We start from the raw sequence: 19987 nt of genomic DNA, 5'->3' as shown, positions 1-19987 counted from the left end.
ACTACTTAGCTATATACTTCCCTTGGGTGATTAAGCATGCTTGTGGTTTTGGCAACCACTAAAACACTGATGGTGACCAAAGTTCTACCCTTTTCAATGCTCCTTTATATTTCTCAAGTCTTTTGTGTATTTCTTCCCGTTCTCATTGTCACTACCAGAGTTTAAGCCTCTTTGCATCGTTCTTAGATGTCTATACCAGCTTCTTAACTAGACTTCCCACCTTCAGACAGTGTCCTCAACTCTCTCCACCTGACCCCAGATAATCTGGCTGGAATAGAAATCTGCCATGAGAGTCAACTGTTTACAACCTGAGTGGCTGTTCTTCGTTGCAGATCAAGTTTAAGCTCAAGTTCAAGCTCTTTGCCATCATGTCCAAAGCCTGCCAAATTATGGCCTATTTTAACCTTTCTAATTTCATTTTTACTCCTCTTAAGTCACATTTTACACTACTACACCTGGAATCCCTTGTAGTTCACCACATCCGCCCACCCCCGCCTCTCTTTTATACTCTGTGCTCTGTTTCTAGTGCCCTCCTACCTTAATCCCAGCTACTCATCCTCTCAAGACCAACTCCCTGTACCCTGAGGGGCAGCCCCTTCTTAGGGCCAGCTGATTGTTGCCAAATCATACTCGCTCTGGAGTTAGCAGAAGTTCTAGTTTTTACCTAAAAGAAATAAGAAATCGTGATTTTTTTTTTTATTATTGTTGGGGATTCATTGAGGGTACAAAAAACCAGGTTACACTGATTGCTTTTGTTAGGTAAAGTCCCTCTTACAATTGTGTCTTGCAGAAATCTTGATTTTAATGAGAAGTCTACCTACCAGTTTCTATGTGAAATTTCCCAATGTTTTACCATTGCTTCAAGTTTTTTGCAAGCATTGTGGAGAGTCCCCCAAATATATTTGGAGTCTGAATTCAGACTGGGAGTCACCATGTTGCAAATTTTGGTGAAGATGGTCAACTCTAACTTATCCATATTTGATTTTTTTTCCCCCTTTTTTATTTTTGAGACAGAGCCTCAACCTGTTGCCCTGGGTAGAGTGCTGTGGCATCATAGCTCACAGCAACCTCCAACTCCTGAGCTTAAGTGATTCTCTTGCCTCAGCCTCCTGAGTAGCTAGGACTACAGGCACCTGCCACAATACCCGGATATTTTTTGGTTATAGTTGTTATTGCTATTTGGCAGGCCTGGGCTGAATTCGAACCTGCCAGCTCTGGTGTATGTGGCTGGCGCCTTAGCCACTCGAGCTATAGGCCCTGGAGCCTCAAATTTGATTTTTAATAATGTGACTAATTATCATGTTTTTATTTCTTTGAGAGGAAAGCTCATGTCTCTCCATCAGATTTAACCACTGTATTGTTCAAAAACAGCAGAAACCAGATTTATTCCACATTTTCTGAAGAAAATATATATATTTTGAAGCCTAATTTAATATTTAAATATTTAGAAATATACCAAAAGGTATGGGGAGGCACCTGTGTGTAGGGCACTGGCCCCATATACCGAGGGTGGCGGGTTTGAACCCAGCCCTGCCAAACTGCAACAGAAAAATGGCCAGGCATTGTGGCGGGTGCCTATAGTCCCAGCTACTTGGGAGGCTGAGACAAGAGGATCGCCTAAGCCCAAAAGCTGGAGGTTGCTGTGAGCTGTGATACTACAGCACTCTACCGAGGGCGAAAAAATGAGACTCTGTCTCTTAAAAAAAAAAGTGGTATGAGTAGCACCTGTGGCTCAAGGAATAGGGCACCAGCCCCATATACCTGGGGTGGTGGGTTCAAGCCTGGCCCCGGCCAAAACTACACCAAAAAAAAAAAAAAAAAAAAAGTGGTATGTATTGGATTCTCTGTTATAAAATATTAAAGAATGTTTGCAAGCCATGAAAGTTTAAGTGATTGTACATGAAAGAAGAAATAATGACTTGGCTCTCAAGTATCCCTCACCTTCCCCTTGACCTCGATGTTGTGGGAAGTTGAATCGTGTGCTTCCTCTCTCACTCCCTCACTCCCTTGGAGCAGGTCTCCCACCCCATCCACCATATTGTTCTGTATTCATCTGTGTAAACATTTGTCTGCTTCAAAAGTCCATAAACTCTTAGCAGGGACTAAGAAAGTACCTACCGGGTTGTTAGGAGATTAAATAACATAGTCAAGTATCTAGAACGGTGCCTGGCCTATAGTAAGGAACGTGTAAGTGCTTGCTTAAAAATTATTTTTTGTAGGTTAGTATGGCATCTATTTTCTAGTAGTCATAATGACTGAGTGAAAAAAATAAATGACTGAAAGCAGCTTGAGCAAAAAAATTTAGTTGCAATGATATATTCCTCCTGGTAATAGGCACAACCCAGGGTGAAATCTTCTATGCATATACTCCTCAGGGACTCCCAACTGCAAATCGCACCTCGTCATAACAAACCTGGGGATGGTATAATTGCTGTTATGAGCAGGCCACCAGCTGGGGTTGGGAAATGTTTTATCATATCCAGTTTATTGCTGTTGTTATACATGTTGCAATTGGATTTAACTAAGAGCTCTTTTAAAGCATGTGTACACGCACTAAACTCATGAGAATGAAAAGAAAACATATAGGACAATAATCTCACATCCTTATATTCTCATTGATAGAACTACAATCCATGCAGCAATTTCTAGGATGCCTCCAGAGACTAGAATGGTTAAGGCTCTGACCTGCATAGCACTAAGTTGATAATTTATAGTTTTAAAAATTGTCTTTCCAGGTTATTTCTGGCATACTAGCCATGTGCCTGAAGTAAGGTCATAGGAAGAGAGAAGAGAGGCATTTTAAAACATGATTTTGATCCATTCAGAACCCTTTTGCTTGACCAATTAAGCTGACTAAAAATAATTTAGGAAATTAAGCAAAAGCAACATTATGCACAACTGAATTTTTCCCTCTGTACAATCCCAGGACATTTTCTATAGAATCCTAGAATAGCCGGGAATAGCAGGCTTAACAATGCCTCAGTGTCCAACTGGCCAAATGAGATTTAACAGTCCGACAAGTGACTAAGCACCAATTCCGTGCGACATACTGTGTTAGCAGTAAGGATGTCACAGTCATCACAGTACAGCCCCTGCCTGCAAGGAGTTCTCTGAGGGAGAAACCAGTAGGTAAATAGACCGTTTTGCAGCACGGGACCCACACTTCCTCAGGGGAAAGTTAGAAAGTACAAAGTTGTGCCTATTTGAGCCTTTCGGGGCTTTCGTAAGAGTTTGCACAAACCTCTGCTCAGAGCTACCTAGAATGTTTCAGAATAAGATACAAAACATTGCCATAAATAAATAAATGAGTGGAAACAAAAAACCACACCTAATCATCTCTTACTGAGATGTCGCCCCAGATTTGAGTTAGTGACCATTTACTACTTCAAAGCAAATGGGTTTGAAAGTTTGCTGTGGTTTTTCCCATTCAGACAGTGTTTGATCTTGTTTTTATCCCACTTAGTTTTTTGCTATAATAATAACAACTTGTGGCAGTGAGTTCTCCTGGGTTACTATTCACTCTGAAAGGGAAAGAACTCTTTGTTTTGTTGGTTTAGATTCACGGGGAAACCTTTATGCTCCTGTTGAGAGAAAAGCTAAGAATAAACTGGTTAGTAGCAGCTAAAAGGGGCCATTCATCACTCTGCTGGGGATATGGACGGGGAGAGGGTCAGGAGCTCTGGCACCTGGTCCCCACTCTGCCTCCCTATAGAAGCCATTCAATCATTCAATATCTTTGTCTACAAAAAGAGACTAAAATATCTTTTTTCAAAAAAGCAAAATAGCTGTGTGCAGTAGCAGTATTATATATAGCCAATGGGTTTATCCAAGGTACAACTATTGCTAATAATAATTATAATAAAGCAAAATTATCTTTATTTTTGTAAAATTTACAGAGAAATTAGGATCAATGTATGTCTACATTGCCATGGGTTATACCCCTGCCATTTGTTTTCTTTTCTTTTCTTTCTTTTTTTTTGAGACAGTCTCAAGCTGTCACCCTCAGTAGAGTGCTGTGACGTCACAGCTCACAGCAACCTCAAACTCTAGGGCTTAAGCAATTGTCTTGACTCAGTCTCCCAAATAGCTGGGACTACAGGCACCTGTCACAATGCCCGGCTATTTTTTTTTTTGTTGTTGTTGTAGTTGTCACTGTTGTTTGGCAGGCCTGGGTTGGATTCTAACCCGCCAGCTCCAGTGTATGTGGCTGGCGCCCTAGCCGCTGAGGTACAGACGCAGAGCCACACCTGCCATTTCTGACAGAGGAATTACAATCTTCATTGACCTCTTAGAGCAAAAAATTAATTTTTTCTGGACTAAGGTAGTATATTTTTCTGAATCCCTTTGAAATGGTGATTTAATTTATACAGAGGGAACCGCAATAAATTCTGAAAGACAGAGCGGCAGCAGTTGTGAGAATCTAATCATAATTAATACATTTATGTGACCTGAAGAGCACTGACGTCTTGGTGTGTGTCTGGGGTCAGCTGGGAGCTCTGGTCAGAATGGCCCAAAGTTAGATAAGAGAGGCTCATACACTCAATTAAAGTGAGCAGATGGTTCTTTTGGAATAAGAATATTGACTACATTTCATTCAAAGGGTGCAACGAAATGAAAATACAATGCCCATTTTTATCAATTTAGATGAATTTTTATTTTTTTATTTTTTGTAGAGACAGAGTCTCACTTTACTGCCCTCGGTAGAGTGCCGTGGTGTCACACGGCTCACAGCAACCTCCAGCTCTTGGGCTTATGTGATTCTCTTGCCTCAGCCTCCCGAGCAGCTGGGAGGAAGGAAGGAAGGAAGGCGCCCGCCACAATGCCCGGCTATTTTTTGTTTGCAGTTTGGCCAGGGCTGGGTTTGAACCCACCACCCTTGCTATATGGGGTCAGCACCCTACTCACTGAGCCACAGGCGCCGCCCTAGATGAATTATTTTTATATAGATTTAAATTCTCTTTTAATCTTATCTACAGCAATCCTTTTCTTAATCTCAGTCTTGGTTATTTAAAGTTTAAAAAATGAAAAAAGAAAAAGGAAATGAAGACTTTGTGTCTAAACATGACTTGTTTGGTAAATAAGAGAAAATCTGAAAGAAAAAAACATTTTCTGAAAAGACTGACCATGGTTTCTGATTAAAAGGTCCAAGTTCAATTCAACATTAATTATATTCTATGAAATTTCCAACGTTAGACAGAAATTTGGCTCCTTAACTAGAACAATTCTACAACGGGCAGTCTTGCTCTGGTTGTAAACACTCAGAATGGCATTTACTTAACAGACAGCATGGACTTCATACTTACCCATTACCAGTGGCTGAAAATCAAACAACTTTAAACATTAGCAGCTTTCTGCAAGTACAAAAATACACATCTATTACCTAACGTATGGTAGCAAAATTTATTATTTATTTTTGTAAAATGTTGTCAAGATATATTATATAAACTCAAAGCATTTTAGATAAAGTACCAGTCTAACATACTATAGATGGATAAAACATTAAAATGACAAGTAATCTGTCTTCAAGTCATACATTATATAATACTTTACAACAATATTAACAAACTTCACATTAAGTATTATAGGAGTAACTAAGAGAATATAAACAGTGGGAATGGTTATTAAAAATAAAACAACTCAGCAACTATTTTCTTCTCTGCTTCAAATTGGGCAGATGACTTCCTATCTGCCATATTAAAGAAAAATGGCAGAAAAAAATAGTTTTAGAACTATTATTTTGGTAAATAGAGAAGCAATTTCTTCCCAAAAGACACTCCAAGCTCTGAGAGGTTCACTCACATCTACCAGATCTTTGTTTTTTCTTTTCTTTCTTCCTTTTTCTTTTTTCTGGTCTCCAGGAAGGATACATATCTTTTGGTTCTGACAGTAGCATGCCCTAAGGGTGAGAGGAGTCCCTCCTGACTTATACTTTATGGCACAGAAGACAAATATGGATACTTACCAAGTCTTGTGTATGGGAGTGGTTAGTTATAGGGTGAAACTAAGTTCACATCTGTAATGGAGATGGCCAGTGACACGAGGAGCTGTTTGGACACAGAGTTCTAAAGTTAATTATAATGATCAAGGCAAACAGGGCTGTGTCCCTGAGAGGTAGACAGCACCTATATAGCTAATACTGAAATAACTTCTATCTTAAAGAAAACCTTTTTCCCCAATAATTTTAGGACAACAGGTAAAGAACATTTCATATGACAGTTTCTTGGTGATTAAGAAGAAAAATAATTTTGAATAATCTGTTTTTATGGCAGAAAGGTCCATTGATGGTGGGCTAAGGAGATTCAACGGGCTCTAAGCAACCTCTCACAGGTAAGGGGCTAACGTGAAGGAACATACGCACATCCATTTTTAGTGCCATCCCTTCATACTGGTTGGCAAGTCCTGATCATCTATTCCTAGGTGAGGAGATGTATTGTCATAGCCTTTAAGTCAAGAGACAGGAGAACTGTCCGTGGGTACAAAATAAACTAATGGGGTGCAAATCGCCTATAAACCATGAACCATGGAAGAAAAATATGAAAAAACTCCTGGAAGTAAGAAAACCCAGACAATGACTATCTGAGAAAGCCTGGCAGCCACGTGGTTAAATAGTCTGTTGTGTGAATCCTTATAACTTGAAAATCTCTAAATTGCTCTCTCAAGGCCAGTGATTCACTCCTGTAATCCTAGCACTTGGGGGGCCAAGGCTGGTGGATTAGTTGAGCTCAGTAGTTTAAGACCAGCCAAAAGAAGGGTGAAACCCCCATCTCTACTACAAAACTAAAAAACTAGCCGGAAATTGTGGTGGGTGCCAGCTACTTGGGAAGCTAAGGCAAGAGGATCACTTGACTCCATGAGTTTGAGTTTGCTGTGAGCCATGGCATTCTACCCAGGGCAACAAAGTGAGACTCTGTCTCCAAAAAATAACATAAAATAAAACAAAACAAAACAAAATAAAATAAAATAAATTGCTCTCTTAATTGCCAAACTACAAACATGAGAAAGAGATTGATTTTTAAGTAATTGTTTTCTGACTGTAGTCTAAGATGCAGGGCTGCAGGGAAACATTTCAGCACATAGGTGCCAAGCTTTGATCACATGCCGGCAATAGCATTTGTGTAACTGAGAAAGGGCAGTAAAGTAAGATAGTGAATGCTGCCAGCAGGTTATTATTTCTGAATAATGTTCCTAGAACAGACAACTTTGTAAGGGCAGGGAATTTGGCAAAAATATAATGTCAAAATATGAAAATCGTGTCACCAAAGTGTTTGGGAGGCTTTTCCCTACCAGACCTTGGGACTGGTCTTGCCATGTGGCTTCAGAGACACCAGCAGAGAGCTGGAGGAGGTTGTCCCAGGTGAACAGCCTGCAGGACCAGACCAGCGCTCTGAGAAAACCAGGATGTTACAAATGAGGAACCTAAGGGACAGGGAGAGAGACAGTCACACAGAGAAACCATCCACATTTTACGGAATGGTTTTTAATAAGTAGGGAAGAAAAATGCCGCTAATCCTGAGATGACTAGGATGGCATGAGGCTTTCCTGAAACCTTTGCAAAGCACTTCACCACTAATGAAAAATACAAATCAATGTATATGATCAATGAAAACCCTGACATCGTGCTCACTGCTGTTTTCTCAGCTCTGGCTGCATGAATGAGCTGGTTCCAGGAATGATTCTGTGAGGACATGTGACTATAACACGCCATAGAAATGGCCACTGGCTTAGATTTACGGGAACATTTTGAGTGATTTTCTTCATTACACAACATACTTCTTAATACTTTGGTAGCATTTTTCTTGCCTACCCATTAAAATGTGGATGGTTTCTCCACACAGCCTCCCCTCTCCCGTCAGTCCCCTATTCCTCATTTATGATATCCTGGTCCTCCCAAGATCCCACTCTCACACAGAAAACCTGAGAAAAAGCACCGTCCTGGGAGCTCACTGGTGAGACTGATGGGGAAGTGGCTAGAGAGGAGGAGCTGGACTAGCTAGTCCCTGGGTAAGGGTTCAAGGGCCATGGAAGGTCTTGATGCTCCGCACAAGATGCCCTTTGCAGCCCTCCACCAGCACCTCTACGGCCACAAGGCAGGACCAAGCCTGTGCGTTAATGGGAAAGGCCTCTAAATGTGACAAAATGCTTTAGCATAAAGATTTTGCAAAATAGTCTCAATAAAGAGACCTGGGTACCGTATATAAAGAGGGCCTAATAATTATTGTCTTTATGTTATTATTATGCCAGTTCCTGTTCTCGCAGACATGAGTTTCTCATCATGGTTAAATGTCAACAACATTACAAGACTGCTGCAGGCTCTGAGCCTGGGCTGGCCACAGCCTCCGCAGTGCAAGAGCTGGCTGAGGCTCTTTCACAGACAATCAAAAGAGCCCTGGCCACCCAGCAAGGTACACACACGCTGTACCTCCTCAAGTGACTTTATACACAGCTTAAGTTTGCTTTCCACCAGGCTGAATGGAGAGGGTCCGCCCAAGTCCTGGCAGGGAGCAGAACTACATCACGCAGCTGATGGCACAGCCCCAGTCCCTCTGCTGCCCATGAGGGAATGCCATTCTGTTTCTCTTGCAGGGAGTTAGTTGTTGTCTACAACAACAGATGCATTTAGTGGCAGCTGCAAGGGTCCTTTTAGGGAGACTGTTTTCTTTTCTTCTAGCCTGGCTGCTTTTGCTTTCTTTTTGAGGGACGAGTTTTTCAAACTCAAGCCACATGGTGGGAAGGAGAGTTACAGAATGCATTTTTTTTTTCTTTTTTGAGACAGAGTCTCACTTTGTTGCCCTCAGTAGTATGCTGAGGTGTCATAGCTCACAGCAACCTCAAACTCTTGGGCTCAAGCAATTCTCTTGCCTCAGCTTCCCTAGTAGCTGGGGCTACAGGCACCTGCCACAATGCCTGGCTATTTTTTATAGACAGGGTCTCGCTTTTGCTTAGGCTGAGAACTCCTGAGCTCAGGCACTCCACCCACCTTCCAGAGTGCTAGGATTACAGGCGTGAGCCACTGCACCTGGCCAGAATGCATTTTTTTTAATTTCTCTATGTATTTATTATTAGCTATTATTAATGCAGAAAGGGGACAAAAAGCTCATAAACACTCTACACAATTTCACAAGACACATTGTGGGGTAAGGGGGAGTGACTGAGCTGTATCAATAGTATCAGTATCCTAAGGTCTGGGAGGACTCATTCCTGGGGGAGGTGGACCTCTAATTCCTGGTGGAGGGGGTCTCATTCCTGGAGGGGGCATACCTAGTGGTGTCCCTCGAGCAGGGGGAAGTCCAATTGGTGGGCCCATGGGTGGTCTCATACCAGGTGGAGGAGCCATAATGCCTGGAGGTGGTGTTGCTCTGCCTACAGGGGGAGTTGGGGTCCCTCCTCCTGGGGGATACTGGGTCGGGGCTCCAGCAATGCTGGCAGTAGCAGCAACGGCAGCAGCTGCTACGGTGCCTCTTCCCTGTGGAGTCCTTACCTGCTGGGATGGTCCCCCAACTCCTCGGACTGGACCTGCTAACCCAGCAGGAGCCTGGGGAATTGGTACACCAGCTGGTACTCCTCTGCCAGCTGCCATACCAACTCCAGGGCCTCCTGCAGCTCCAGCAAGTGGTACTCGAGCGATGCCAGTATCTTTGGGGGGCGGCCCCTCCACAGTCATGGATACCAAGTTCTCCCCACGCAGCAACACCAGACCCAAAACCCGCTTTTCTTCACGTTCTGGCTGCTTTGCATTCTTTGGTTTGATCTTCCTGAACTCATCACAATCACAGAGAATCAAATTCATATGTTTGTCAAAAGCCTTGAAGGTGCCAATGAAGATCCGGCCATCTTGCAGGATACATCTCATTCTATAGTCAATCTGCTGCAGCATCTTGCTACTCTTGCTCACAGTCATGATTGCTGCTCCACCAAATCTGATGTCCACAGTTAAAACTTGTTGATTAAAGACCAAAGGGAAGGCTATGGATAAAGGTGTGATGCAGGATTTCCTAGAAATAATGCAAGCTGAGCAGAAACTTCAAACACTAGATGAAGCCTAGTTTTCGTTTGTGATCAGTTTCTTCACTGTTCCAATACTGCTTTAACCACCTCTTGGTGTCTCAGCTCAGAATGCCTGTCTTAGTTCAGCCTGGAAATCCACCACAGGAGCTTGTCGCTGCTGAGAACGCCTTGGGTACCACTGACACTCTTGGTTGCTCAGTGAGGCTGTTCTTTGACTTGGACTTCCACCTCTGGGACGTGCTGTTCTGTAGTCTTTCTCAGGTGTAAGCGATCCCTTGCTTGCTCCCTTGCGTCTCTAACCGCTTCTCAGGCCCAAGCCTCAGGCATCTCCGGCGGCAACCAGGCTCTGCACAAGTTTTGCTGCCGCAGCGGCAAAAAACCAGAATGCATTTTTGAATGCCCATGTTTGGTGTCCTTATTTTATCTAAGCCAGGCGACTACTGGCCTGCCCTGTTGAGGGATACGGCATTCCAGAAACAAGCCCTGAACTGCTACAGTCTAAAGAAGGTTTTTCTTCTTCCCTTTGAGCCTAAAATTGCAATTTAGGAGGTTTCAGTGGATGTCAACACAGAGTGTTCAGAAACCTGAGAAAAAGCACCGTCCTGGGAGCTCACTGGTGAGACTGATGGGTGAAGTGGCTAGAGAGGAGGACCTGGACTAGCTAGTTCCTGGGTAAGGGTTCAATCTTGGAGGTAAAACCTTCTCAGCATTTTGGTTTATGCTTGCCCACCTCAATCCCCAGGACCAAACTCTGCTTAATAAGCCTTTCCCCTCTGTTTACAAAGGCTTATGCCATTGGAGATAATCCTTCTCCGCAAACAGGAGAACAGATTGTTAGCTGCTTTTACGCTGCTTGTTAGAACAAATCCCCCTGAGAAAGCACAGTTTGCTTTTCAGTTCTTTATGGGGGGCTCTGAACGGAGCCGGTTTCCTTGACCTCTTGAGGGCATCTGCTGAGTGTGGTGGGGAGTATCAAGATGTAGCCACGTCAAATGGCTGGTTCTTAGAATGACCTCGTGAGGACATGGAAACGGCCAACGGCTTGGACTTACGGAAAAGTGTCATACAATTTCCTGCCCGACCAGACAAGCTTTTCTTCTTGATATTTTGATTAGTGGAATTCTTGCTTATATCAGTGCTCATGAATAAACTATGTTTAAAGCATGTCATGGCCCCTTCCTGGAGGGGTGTATTTTGCTTCAGTTAGTCCTCAGCTTTTTGACAGAGAACTGCATCAGAGAGGGGCTCGAGCAGTTTTTTCTTTCCTTTTTTTTTTTTTTTTTTTGGCCAGGGCTGGGTTTGAACCCACCACCTCTGGTATATGGGGCCTGCGCCCTACTTTTTTGAGCCACAGGCACCACCCGAGCAGCTTTTTCTGATAAAATTCCCTGAGATAGGAAAGCTTTGAATCCAGATCGTGGGTGCTGAGCTCTGAGCAGGGTGAGTTTGTCCCCATGCTTTTTTTTCTTTTTTTTTTTTATTGTTAAATCATAGCTGTGTACATTAGTGCAATCACCTGTACCCATTCTAAGAGGCAGCATAGATGTGGCCCCACCCATTACCCTCCCTCCACCAAAACCTCCCCCCTCCCTTCCCCTTCCTTGGCCCTTTCCCCATAGTCTTGTGCTATAGTTGGGTTATAGTCTTCATGTGAAAGCTATAATTTAGCTTCATAGTAGGGCTGAGTACATTGGATACTTTTTCTTCTATTCCTGAGATACTTTGCTAAGAAGAATATGTTCCAGCTCCATCCATGTAAACATGAAAGAGGTAAAGTCTCCATCTTTCTTTAAGGCTGCATAATATTCCATGGTATACATGTACCACAACTTGCTAGTCCATTCGTGGGTCGATGGGCACTTGGGCTTCTTCCATGACTTAGCAATTATGAATTGGGCTGCAATAAACATTCTGGTACAGATGCCTTTGTTATATTGTGACTTTTGGTCTTCTGGGTATAAACCGAGTAAAGGAATAATAGGATCAAATGGCAGGTCTATTTTTAGGTCTCTAAGTGTTCTCCAAACATCCTTCCAGAAGGAACGTATTAGTGGGCATTCCTACCAGCAGTGTAGAAGTGTGCCCTTTCCTCCACATCCACGCCAACATTTCTGGTTTTGGGATTTTGTTATGTGGGCTACTCTTACTGGGGTTAGGTGATATCTCAGAGTAGTTTTGATTTGCATTTCTCTGATGATTAAGGATGATGAGCTTTTTTTCATGTGTTTGTAGATCGTGCTTTGGTCTTCTTTAGAGAAGTTTCTCTTCAAGTCCCTTGCCCACCCTGAGATGGGATCACATGTTCTTTTCTTGTTAATACATTTGAGTTTTCTGTGGATTCTGGTTATTAGACCTTTATCGGAGGTATAACCTACAAATATTTTCTCCCATTCTGAGGGCTGTCTGCTTGCTTTACTTACTATGTTCTTGGCTGTGCAGAAGCTTTTTAGTTTGATCAGGTCCCAGTAGTGTATTTTTGATACTGCTTCAATTGCCTGGGGAGTCCTCCTCATAAAATATTCACCCAGGCCGATTCCTTCAAGAGTTTTCCCTTGATTTTCTTCAAGTATTTTTATAGTTTCATGTCTTAAATTTAAATCTTTTATCCAGTGAGAGTCTATCTTAGTTAATGGTGAAAGGTGTGGGTCCAGTTTCAGTCTTCTGCAGGTTGCCAGCCAGTTCACCCAGCACCATTTGTTAAATAGGGAATCTTTTCCCCACTGAATGTTTTTAATTGGCTTGTCAAAGATCAAATAATGGTAAGTAGCTGGATTCATCTCTTGGTTCTCTATTCTGTTCCAGACATCTACTTCTCTGCTTTTGTGCCAGTACCATGCTGTTTTGATCACTATGGATTTATAGTACAGTCTCAGGTCTGGTAGCGTGATTCCTCCTGCTTTGTTTTTATTGCTCAGTAATGTTTTGGCTATTTGAGTTTTTTTCTGATTCCATATAAAACAAAGTATTATTTTTTCAAGATCTTTAAAGTATGACAATGGAGCTTTAATAGGAATTGCATTAAAATTATATATTGCTTTGGGTAGTATAGACGTTTTAACAATGTTGATTCTTCCCAGCCATGAGCATGGTATGTTTTTCCAATTGTTAACATCTTTGGCTATTTCTTTTCTTAGAGTTTCATAGTTCTCTTTGTAGAGATCTTTCACATCCTTTGTTAGGTATACTCCCAAATATTTCATCTTCTTTGGCACTACTGTGAAAGGAATAGAGTCCTTGACTGTTTGTTCGGCTTGGTTATTGTTGGTATATATAAAGGCTACAGATTTATAGGTGTTGATTTTGTAGCCTGAGACATTGCTATATTCCTTGATCACTTCTAAAAGTTTTGTAGTAGAATCCCTAGTGTTTTCCAGATATACGATCATATCATCTGCGAAGAGTGAAAGTTTGATCTCTTCTGACCCTATGTGGATACCATTGATCGCCTTTTCTTCCCTAATTGCAATGGCTAAAACTTCCATTACAATGTTAAAGAGCAATGGAGACAATGGGCAACCTTGCCTGGTTCCTGATCTAAGTGGAAATGATTTCAATTTAACTCCATTCAATACGATATTGGCTGTGGGTTTGCTGTAGATGGCCTCTATTAGTTTAAGAAATGTCCCTTCTATACCAATTTTCTTAAGTGCTCTGATCATGAATGGATGCTGGATATCATCAACAGCTTTTTCTGCATCAATTGAAAGAATCATATGATCTTTATTTTTAAGTTTGTTTATGTGTTGAATTACATTTATAGATTTACGTATATTGAACCAGCCTTGAGACCCTGGGATAAATCTGACTTGGTCATGGTGTATAATTTTTCTGATGTGTTGTTGGATTCTGTTTGTTAGGATCTTATTGAGTATTTTAGCCTCTATATTCATTAGTGATATTGGTCTATAATTTTCTTTTCTTGTTGGGTCTTTCCCTGGTTTGGGGATCAAGGTGATGTTTGCTTCGTAGAATGTGCTGGGTAATATTCCTTCTTTTTCTATATTTTGGAAGAGGTTTAGTGGTATAGGTACTAGTTCTTCTTTAAATGTTTGGTAGAATTCTGACATAAAGCCATCTGGTCATGGGCTTTTCTTTTTAGGGAGATTTTGTATAGTTGATGCTATTTCAGAACTTGATATAGGCCTGTTCAACATTTCCACTTCGTTTTGGCTAAGTCTTGGTAGGTGGTGTGCTTCCAGGTATTGGTCGATTTCTTTCAGATTTTCATATTTGTGAGAGTAGAGTTTCTTGTAGTATTCGTTAAGGATTTTTTGAATTTCTGATGGGTCTGTTGTTATTTCATCATTACCATTTCTGATTGATGAAATTAGAGATTTTACTCTTTTCTTCCTGGTTAGGTTGGCCAAAGGTTTATCTATTTTATTGATCTTTTCAAAAAACCAGCTTTTGGATTTATTGATCTGTTGTATAATTCTTTTGTTTTCAATTTCATTTAATTCTGCTCTGATTTTGGTTATTTCTTTTCTTCTGCTGTGTTTGGGGTTGAAGTGTTCTTCTTTCTCCAGTTGCTTGAGATGTCCCATTAAGTTATTGACTGCCTCTCTTTCCGTTTTCTTGAGGAAGGCTTGCAGTGCTATAAATTTCCCTCTTAGGACTGCCTTTGCAGTATCCCAGAGGTTCTGGTAATTCGTGTCTTGATTGTTGTTTTGTTCCAAAAATATGGTGATTTCCTTCTTAATCTCATCTATAACCCATGTATCCTTCAGCATAAGGTTGTTTAGCTTCCATGTTTTTGTATGGGTATGCAGGTTCTGTTGTTATTTAGTTCAACTTTTATTCCATGATGGTCTGAGAAGATGCAAGGAATAATTTCTATTTTTTTTAATTTGCTGAGGTTAGATTTGTGGCCTAGGATGTGGTCGATTTTGGAGTATGTTCCGTGGGCTGATGAGAAGAATGTATATTCAGTTTTTTTGGGGATGAAATGTTCTGTAGATGTCTGTTAAGTCCAGATGTTGAATGGTTGAGTTTAAATCTAAAATTTCTTTGCTTAGCTTCTTTTTGGAGGATCTATCCAGGACTGCTAAAGGGGTGTTAAAATCTCCAACTACTATGGAAGTGAAGGAAATCGAGTTACTCATGTCTGTTAGAGTTTCTCTTATAAATTGAGGTGCGTTGTGGTTGGGTGCATAAATATTAATAATTGAGATCTCATCATATTGAGTATTACCTTTAACAAATATGAAGTGTCCATCCTTATCCTTAATTATTTTGGTTGGTTTAAAGCCTATTGCGTCTGCGCGCCTGCTTTTTTCTGCTTTCCATTTGCCTGGAATATACCTTCACCTTGAGTCTATATCTGTCTTTTAATGTAAGATACGATTCTTGGATGCAGCAGATATCTGGCTTGAGTTTTTGTATCCAGTCCACCAACCTGTGTCTCTTTAGAGGACAATTTAAACCGTTCACATTAATTGAGAGTATTGATAAGCCTTTCAAGAGACCAGTGAACATTTTTAATCCTTTTGCGACTGTGGAAGTTGGAATTTGATCAAAAATTTTTTGGGTGGGTTTACTTTTGTGATGGAGAATTACGCTGGTCTTTATGAAGGATAGGTCTAAGAATGTCCTGGAGAGCTGGTTTAGTTGTGGCAAATTTCTTCAACATGTGAATGTCGTTGAAGTATTTAATTTCTCCGTCATAAATGAAGCTCAGTTTAGCTGGGTACAGGATCCTGCTTTGAAAGTTATTTTGTTTTAGGAGATTAAAAGTCGATGACCATCCTCTTCTAGCTTGAAAGGTTTCAGCAGAGAGATCTGCAGTTATTCCGATATTCTTCCCCTTGTAGGTAATGGTTTTCTTTCATCTGGCAGCTTTCAGATTTTTCTCCTTCTTATTAACTTTAGTGAAATTGATTATGATGTGTCTGGGGGATGTCTTATTTGGGTTGAGTCATGCTGGAGTTCTGAAATTGTCTGCTATTTGAATTTCAGAATCTCTTGGCATGTCTGGAAAGTTCTCCTTCATAATCTCATGGAGAAGAGACTCTGTGTCTTGTGAAGCCACTTCGTCACTTTCAGGGATCCCTATAAGACGAATATTGGTTTTCTTCAAATTATCCCAGAGCTCTCTGAGAGAGTGGTCTGTTTTTGCTCTCCATTTCTCTTCTTCTTTGAGGGTTTGGGAGCATTTGAAAGCTTTGTTTTCAATGTCAGAAATCCTTTCTTCTGCTTGCTCCATTCTGTTACTGAGGGATTCTACTGTGTTTCTCAGATCTTTGAGGGATGCAACTTCTTGTCTCAATGTGTCGAAATCTTTGGTCATTTGGTCTTTGAATCCGTTGAATTCTTGAGATAACTTTTGGAATTCTAATTCGATCTTATTTGCTATCCAGATCCTGAATTCAATTTCTGACATCTCAGCTATTTGTTTGTGCATGGGGTCTTGTGCTGTTTCTGCCCCATTGATCCTTGGGGAAGTTGATCTACTCTGATTATTCATATTGCCAGAGTTTTTCTGTTGATTTTGCCTCATGATTGTTTTTCACGGTTGCATCTGGCTGTCCTCAGAGTTGGGGAGGTGTCTCTCCAAGATTAGACCCCAGCGGGATCACTCTATTGTTGCTAGATCTTTGTAGGGAGTGACCCTGTGTAGTTCCTCTCGGGCTGCTCTAGCTAGGGAGTTCGGGTTGTGGAAGCAGCTCCGGTTTGTGACACACCCGGATCCAACAACAGGGCTAGGGTTAGTGCGCATGGTTCTGGGAGTGCCAGGCGCCCAGTGACTTTGGTACAGAGAGCCCAAGGCTCCAGCAGTCTCTGGCCAGGAGAAGAGCTCTGTGCAGAGGCAGGGAGGGCTCCAAAGGGCACACAGCTACCAGAGTCCCTGTCCAGATGAACAGGCTAGTGTGGAAGCTGGGAGGACACAGGAGGGAGGACGCAGGGTTGCGTTTCTCCCACAGTTCCTGGTCAGGGAATGTGGAGGCCTGGTGTGTGCGGGTCACCGGTCAGGGGTCACTGCACAGCTCTTATGGAGGTCTGGGTGGTGCCAAGCCCAGGAGTTTGAGGTTGCTGTGAGCTGTGATGTCACGGCACTCTACCCAGGTCAACAGCCCAAGGTTCCAGTGTGCCAAAACTGTCTCACTCTGCCCCTAAGGATTAAGGCTGTAAGGCAGCTCAGTCCCTGCCTTTAGGCTGCTCAGTCAGTAGGTTACTTTGACCCACCCAATCCTTGCTCTGAGACCCTGAGGGCGGTGCTTGCCAGGGCAGTTCTTTCACATTGGCTTCCTGCGCCCAGCTCAGTCTGGAGCCCCAGACAATGCCCACTTGAACCCATGAGTTTGAGGTTCTGTGAGTAATGACACCATGGGAATCTCCTCAGGGAGATAGTGAGACTCTGTCCCCCCCAAAAAAGGGGAGGGAGGGTCTATGTCAAAGTCATTCAGGGTTAAAAGGTCTTTCCCCTTGGGTCGGGCAAGGTCATAGTCACTGAAGGTTAAAACGGAGTCCATGCTTCCGCTCCTCTACCACGTCACTGCATGGAGCATCAACATCCTCATTTAGTTCATTTTCCAAGCTGTCATACAAGGAGTCACTCAGTTGGAAGCGAGAAATATCTGAGCCATTTCCTCTAGTGTCACACCTCACTGAAACTTACCCAAGAGGGAAGTGATTTCTTTTCCAAATATCCTACATCAGTTTTCAACCAGAAATTGTAAAAGCAGGATAACCTTTCTTGCAAATTCCTTTTCTACTTCTGAGACACAAGCAGTAGGAGGCCAAAGAATGCTTGAAGGGACACACACCACTGAATTAAAGGCATTCATCTGAATGGATGAGAAATATTGCTCAATATTATATAATGCTCCCAAAAACATACCTTAGGAGAACAGCACTGGGTCTTGGAAGGTGTTCTAATAGCCTCTGAATTGTATTTATTTTCTCTTCAACCTTTCCTTGAGCTATCACAGGCAGACCCAGTGATCATAAAGATCTGATGAAAAAATACTTCCTGGAATGTTTCCTAGAAAATCCTTTAAGACACATGTTAACACAAAAGCAGATTCATGGTCTAGTTTTACTTCGACTCCAGAATTCCTCTTAGATTTCATATGGCCTGAATATGCCTTTTGTGAGGGGGTCCTTTTAAAGAAAGAAAAGCACATCCAAGATAATCTGGGAGATTGCTGATCTTGTTGGGGGACAAACGCAGCCACATAAACCTTTTCCCACCCCATCCTCCGCCCATCTCAGAACAAAGACAAAGAACCTAGCTAGCCCCACCCCCAAAATTTGTACCACAAGACCCCCCACCCCATCAGAATCCTCAGCCATCAGTGGAATCTTTCCATCCCCTACAGCCCCATATAAAAGAGGTCTCCAACTGCCCTTGGGGCAGAGGCCATCTCTGGCTCTGCTCAGGCAGGTCTCTATCATTAAACCCCGCCTGAACCTCTCTCATCTCTGAGTACACACCAGCCTTTCATCTGGTGCCTGAAATGCAGGACTGGCAGTTGGCAGCTTTGTTCTATTTCTCTGAGGGCAGCTCACCTGGGCTAATGCCCAGATCCTGGGCCAAAACTGGGGCCTCGCTATCTACCCCAGCTCCCTTCACGAACCCCTTGGGACTTGGTCCTAGTTGTGCTCAGATCCAGCCCTGTCAACCTGTCTGGGGGAGATTCTAGAGAACTCCACCCCAACTGCCATTTAAGGGTGAGTAGCGTCCCCGGAACATCTTCTCTATCCCAACTGCCATTTAAGGGTGAGTAGAGCCCCCGGAACATCTTCTCTATCCCAACTGCCATTTAAGGGTGAGCGGGGTCCCTGGAATATCTTCAAACTGAACTCCCCTGGGCCTACCCTGTGTCTCAGCATCCTCACTTCCCCTTCATGTCTTCATTTACACCTGACCAGGACTTTCATTTTTGTTTTCATTTTAGTCCTAGCGCTGGGCCCTGGTCCAGGCTTTTGGCGCCAGGGGCCTTGAGTCTGAGAAGAGCAGGAGACATCTGGCTTCTCAGAGTCTCTCCCTCTTTGATACGTTGGGTTTGGGGGATGCCCTCTTCCACCCAGACAGGGAAAGAACATCTGAGACATGGGAATTGGCCCTTCTACCCACTTAGCGGAAACACCCCTGGAGTGTCTACTTCTATAGTATAAAAAATTAGGTCTCCAAGGGGAGATTCAGCCAAAATACCTCATATTTTACTATAACACAGCCTGGCCTCAATAAAATTGGACAATGGGTCCATCTGGGCTGAAAATGGGACCTTTGATTTCAATGTCTTAAAAGACTAAGATAATTTCCTCCAAAGAAATGGCAAATAGAGTGAAGTCTCCTATGTTCAGGCCTTTTTCTCTCTCTGCTCTCACCCCTTCTCATGCATATGATGCTCTACTTACTATATCCTCGACACTCAAACCCCCCAATTATCTTCCCCCAATCTCCCTCCCTATCCTTCCTCCTCCATGATGCCTTGATCCTGCAAACTGTCAGGCTCTTCCTGCTTCTCCACCTCCAAACCCACCCCTGGGGCCCCAAGGCTCACTCCCTCACCCCACAAATCCCTTCGTGCTCCCACTGTTGCCAGCTCCCTTCACCAGCAAAACCTCTTTTACCCTTGAGCAAGGTAGGGGGTGCTAAGGAAATAGTTCGGGTTCACATCCTCTTTTCCTTAGGTGATCTGTCACATATTGAGAAGAGATTAGGTCTCTTCTCCATGGACCCCTCCAAATACATAAAGGAATTCTTGTACCTTGGTCATAGGTCCAAGCCTATGACCTTACCTGGCACGATCATCCTGTAATCATGAACTCTACCCTTCTTCCGAGGAAGTGGGAAAAGTCTAACCTGGCTGCACTCTCTTCTCACCTGCGTATCAGCTCTCCCTGTGGGATATTTCAGGAGTTAAAAGACAAATCTCTCAGAGCCAGGATGAAAATCCACCCCCTTTTTTTTTTCCTGTCTAAAACCTTTTCAACTCTTTACTAATTTAGATCTTAATACCAGGGACAAACTATCTTA

At 42.6% G+C, this 19987-nt stretch overlaps 1 protein-coding gene and 1 pseudogene across 1 annotated transcript; both read right to left on the bottom strand.

The window, feature by feature from the left end:
* Window positions 1-9030: 9030 nt before the first annotated feature.
* On the bottom strand, window positions 9031-10336 carry LOC128588685 (small nuclear ribonucleoprotein-associated protein N-like). Its single transcript, XM_053595548.1, has one exon. The coding sequence runs from the start codon at window positions 9896-9898 to the stop codon at window positions 9176-9178; it is 723 nt and encodes a 240-aa protein (XP_053451523.1). The 5' UTR covers window positions 9899-10336; the 3' UTR covers window positions 9031-9175.
* LOC128590504 (SNRPN upstream reading frame protein-like) lies at window positions 10085-19762 on the bottom strand (annotated as a pseudogene).
* Between the last annotated feature and the right edge of the window lie 225 nt (window positions 19763-19987).

The sequence above is a fragment of the Nycticebus coucang genome, chromosome 1 (assembly GCF_027406575.1).
Source record: "Nycticebus coucang isolate mNycCou1 chromosome 1, mNycCou1.pri, whole genome shotgun sequence".
Classification (NCBI taxonomy): domain Eukaryota; kingdom Metazoa; phylum Chordata; class Mammalia; order Primates; family Lorisidae; genus Nycticebus; species Nycticebus coucang.
This window is presented reverse-complemented; position numbering and strand designations above follow the sequence as displayed.

Coding starts and splice junctions, on each gene's coding strand:
- LOC128588685 (XM_053595548.1), bottom strand. CDS start 9,898: ATGACTGTGAGCAAGAGTAGCAAGATGCTGCAGCAGATTGACTATAGA.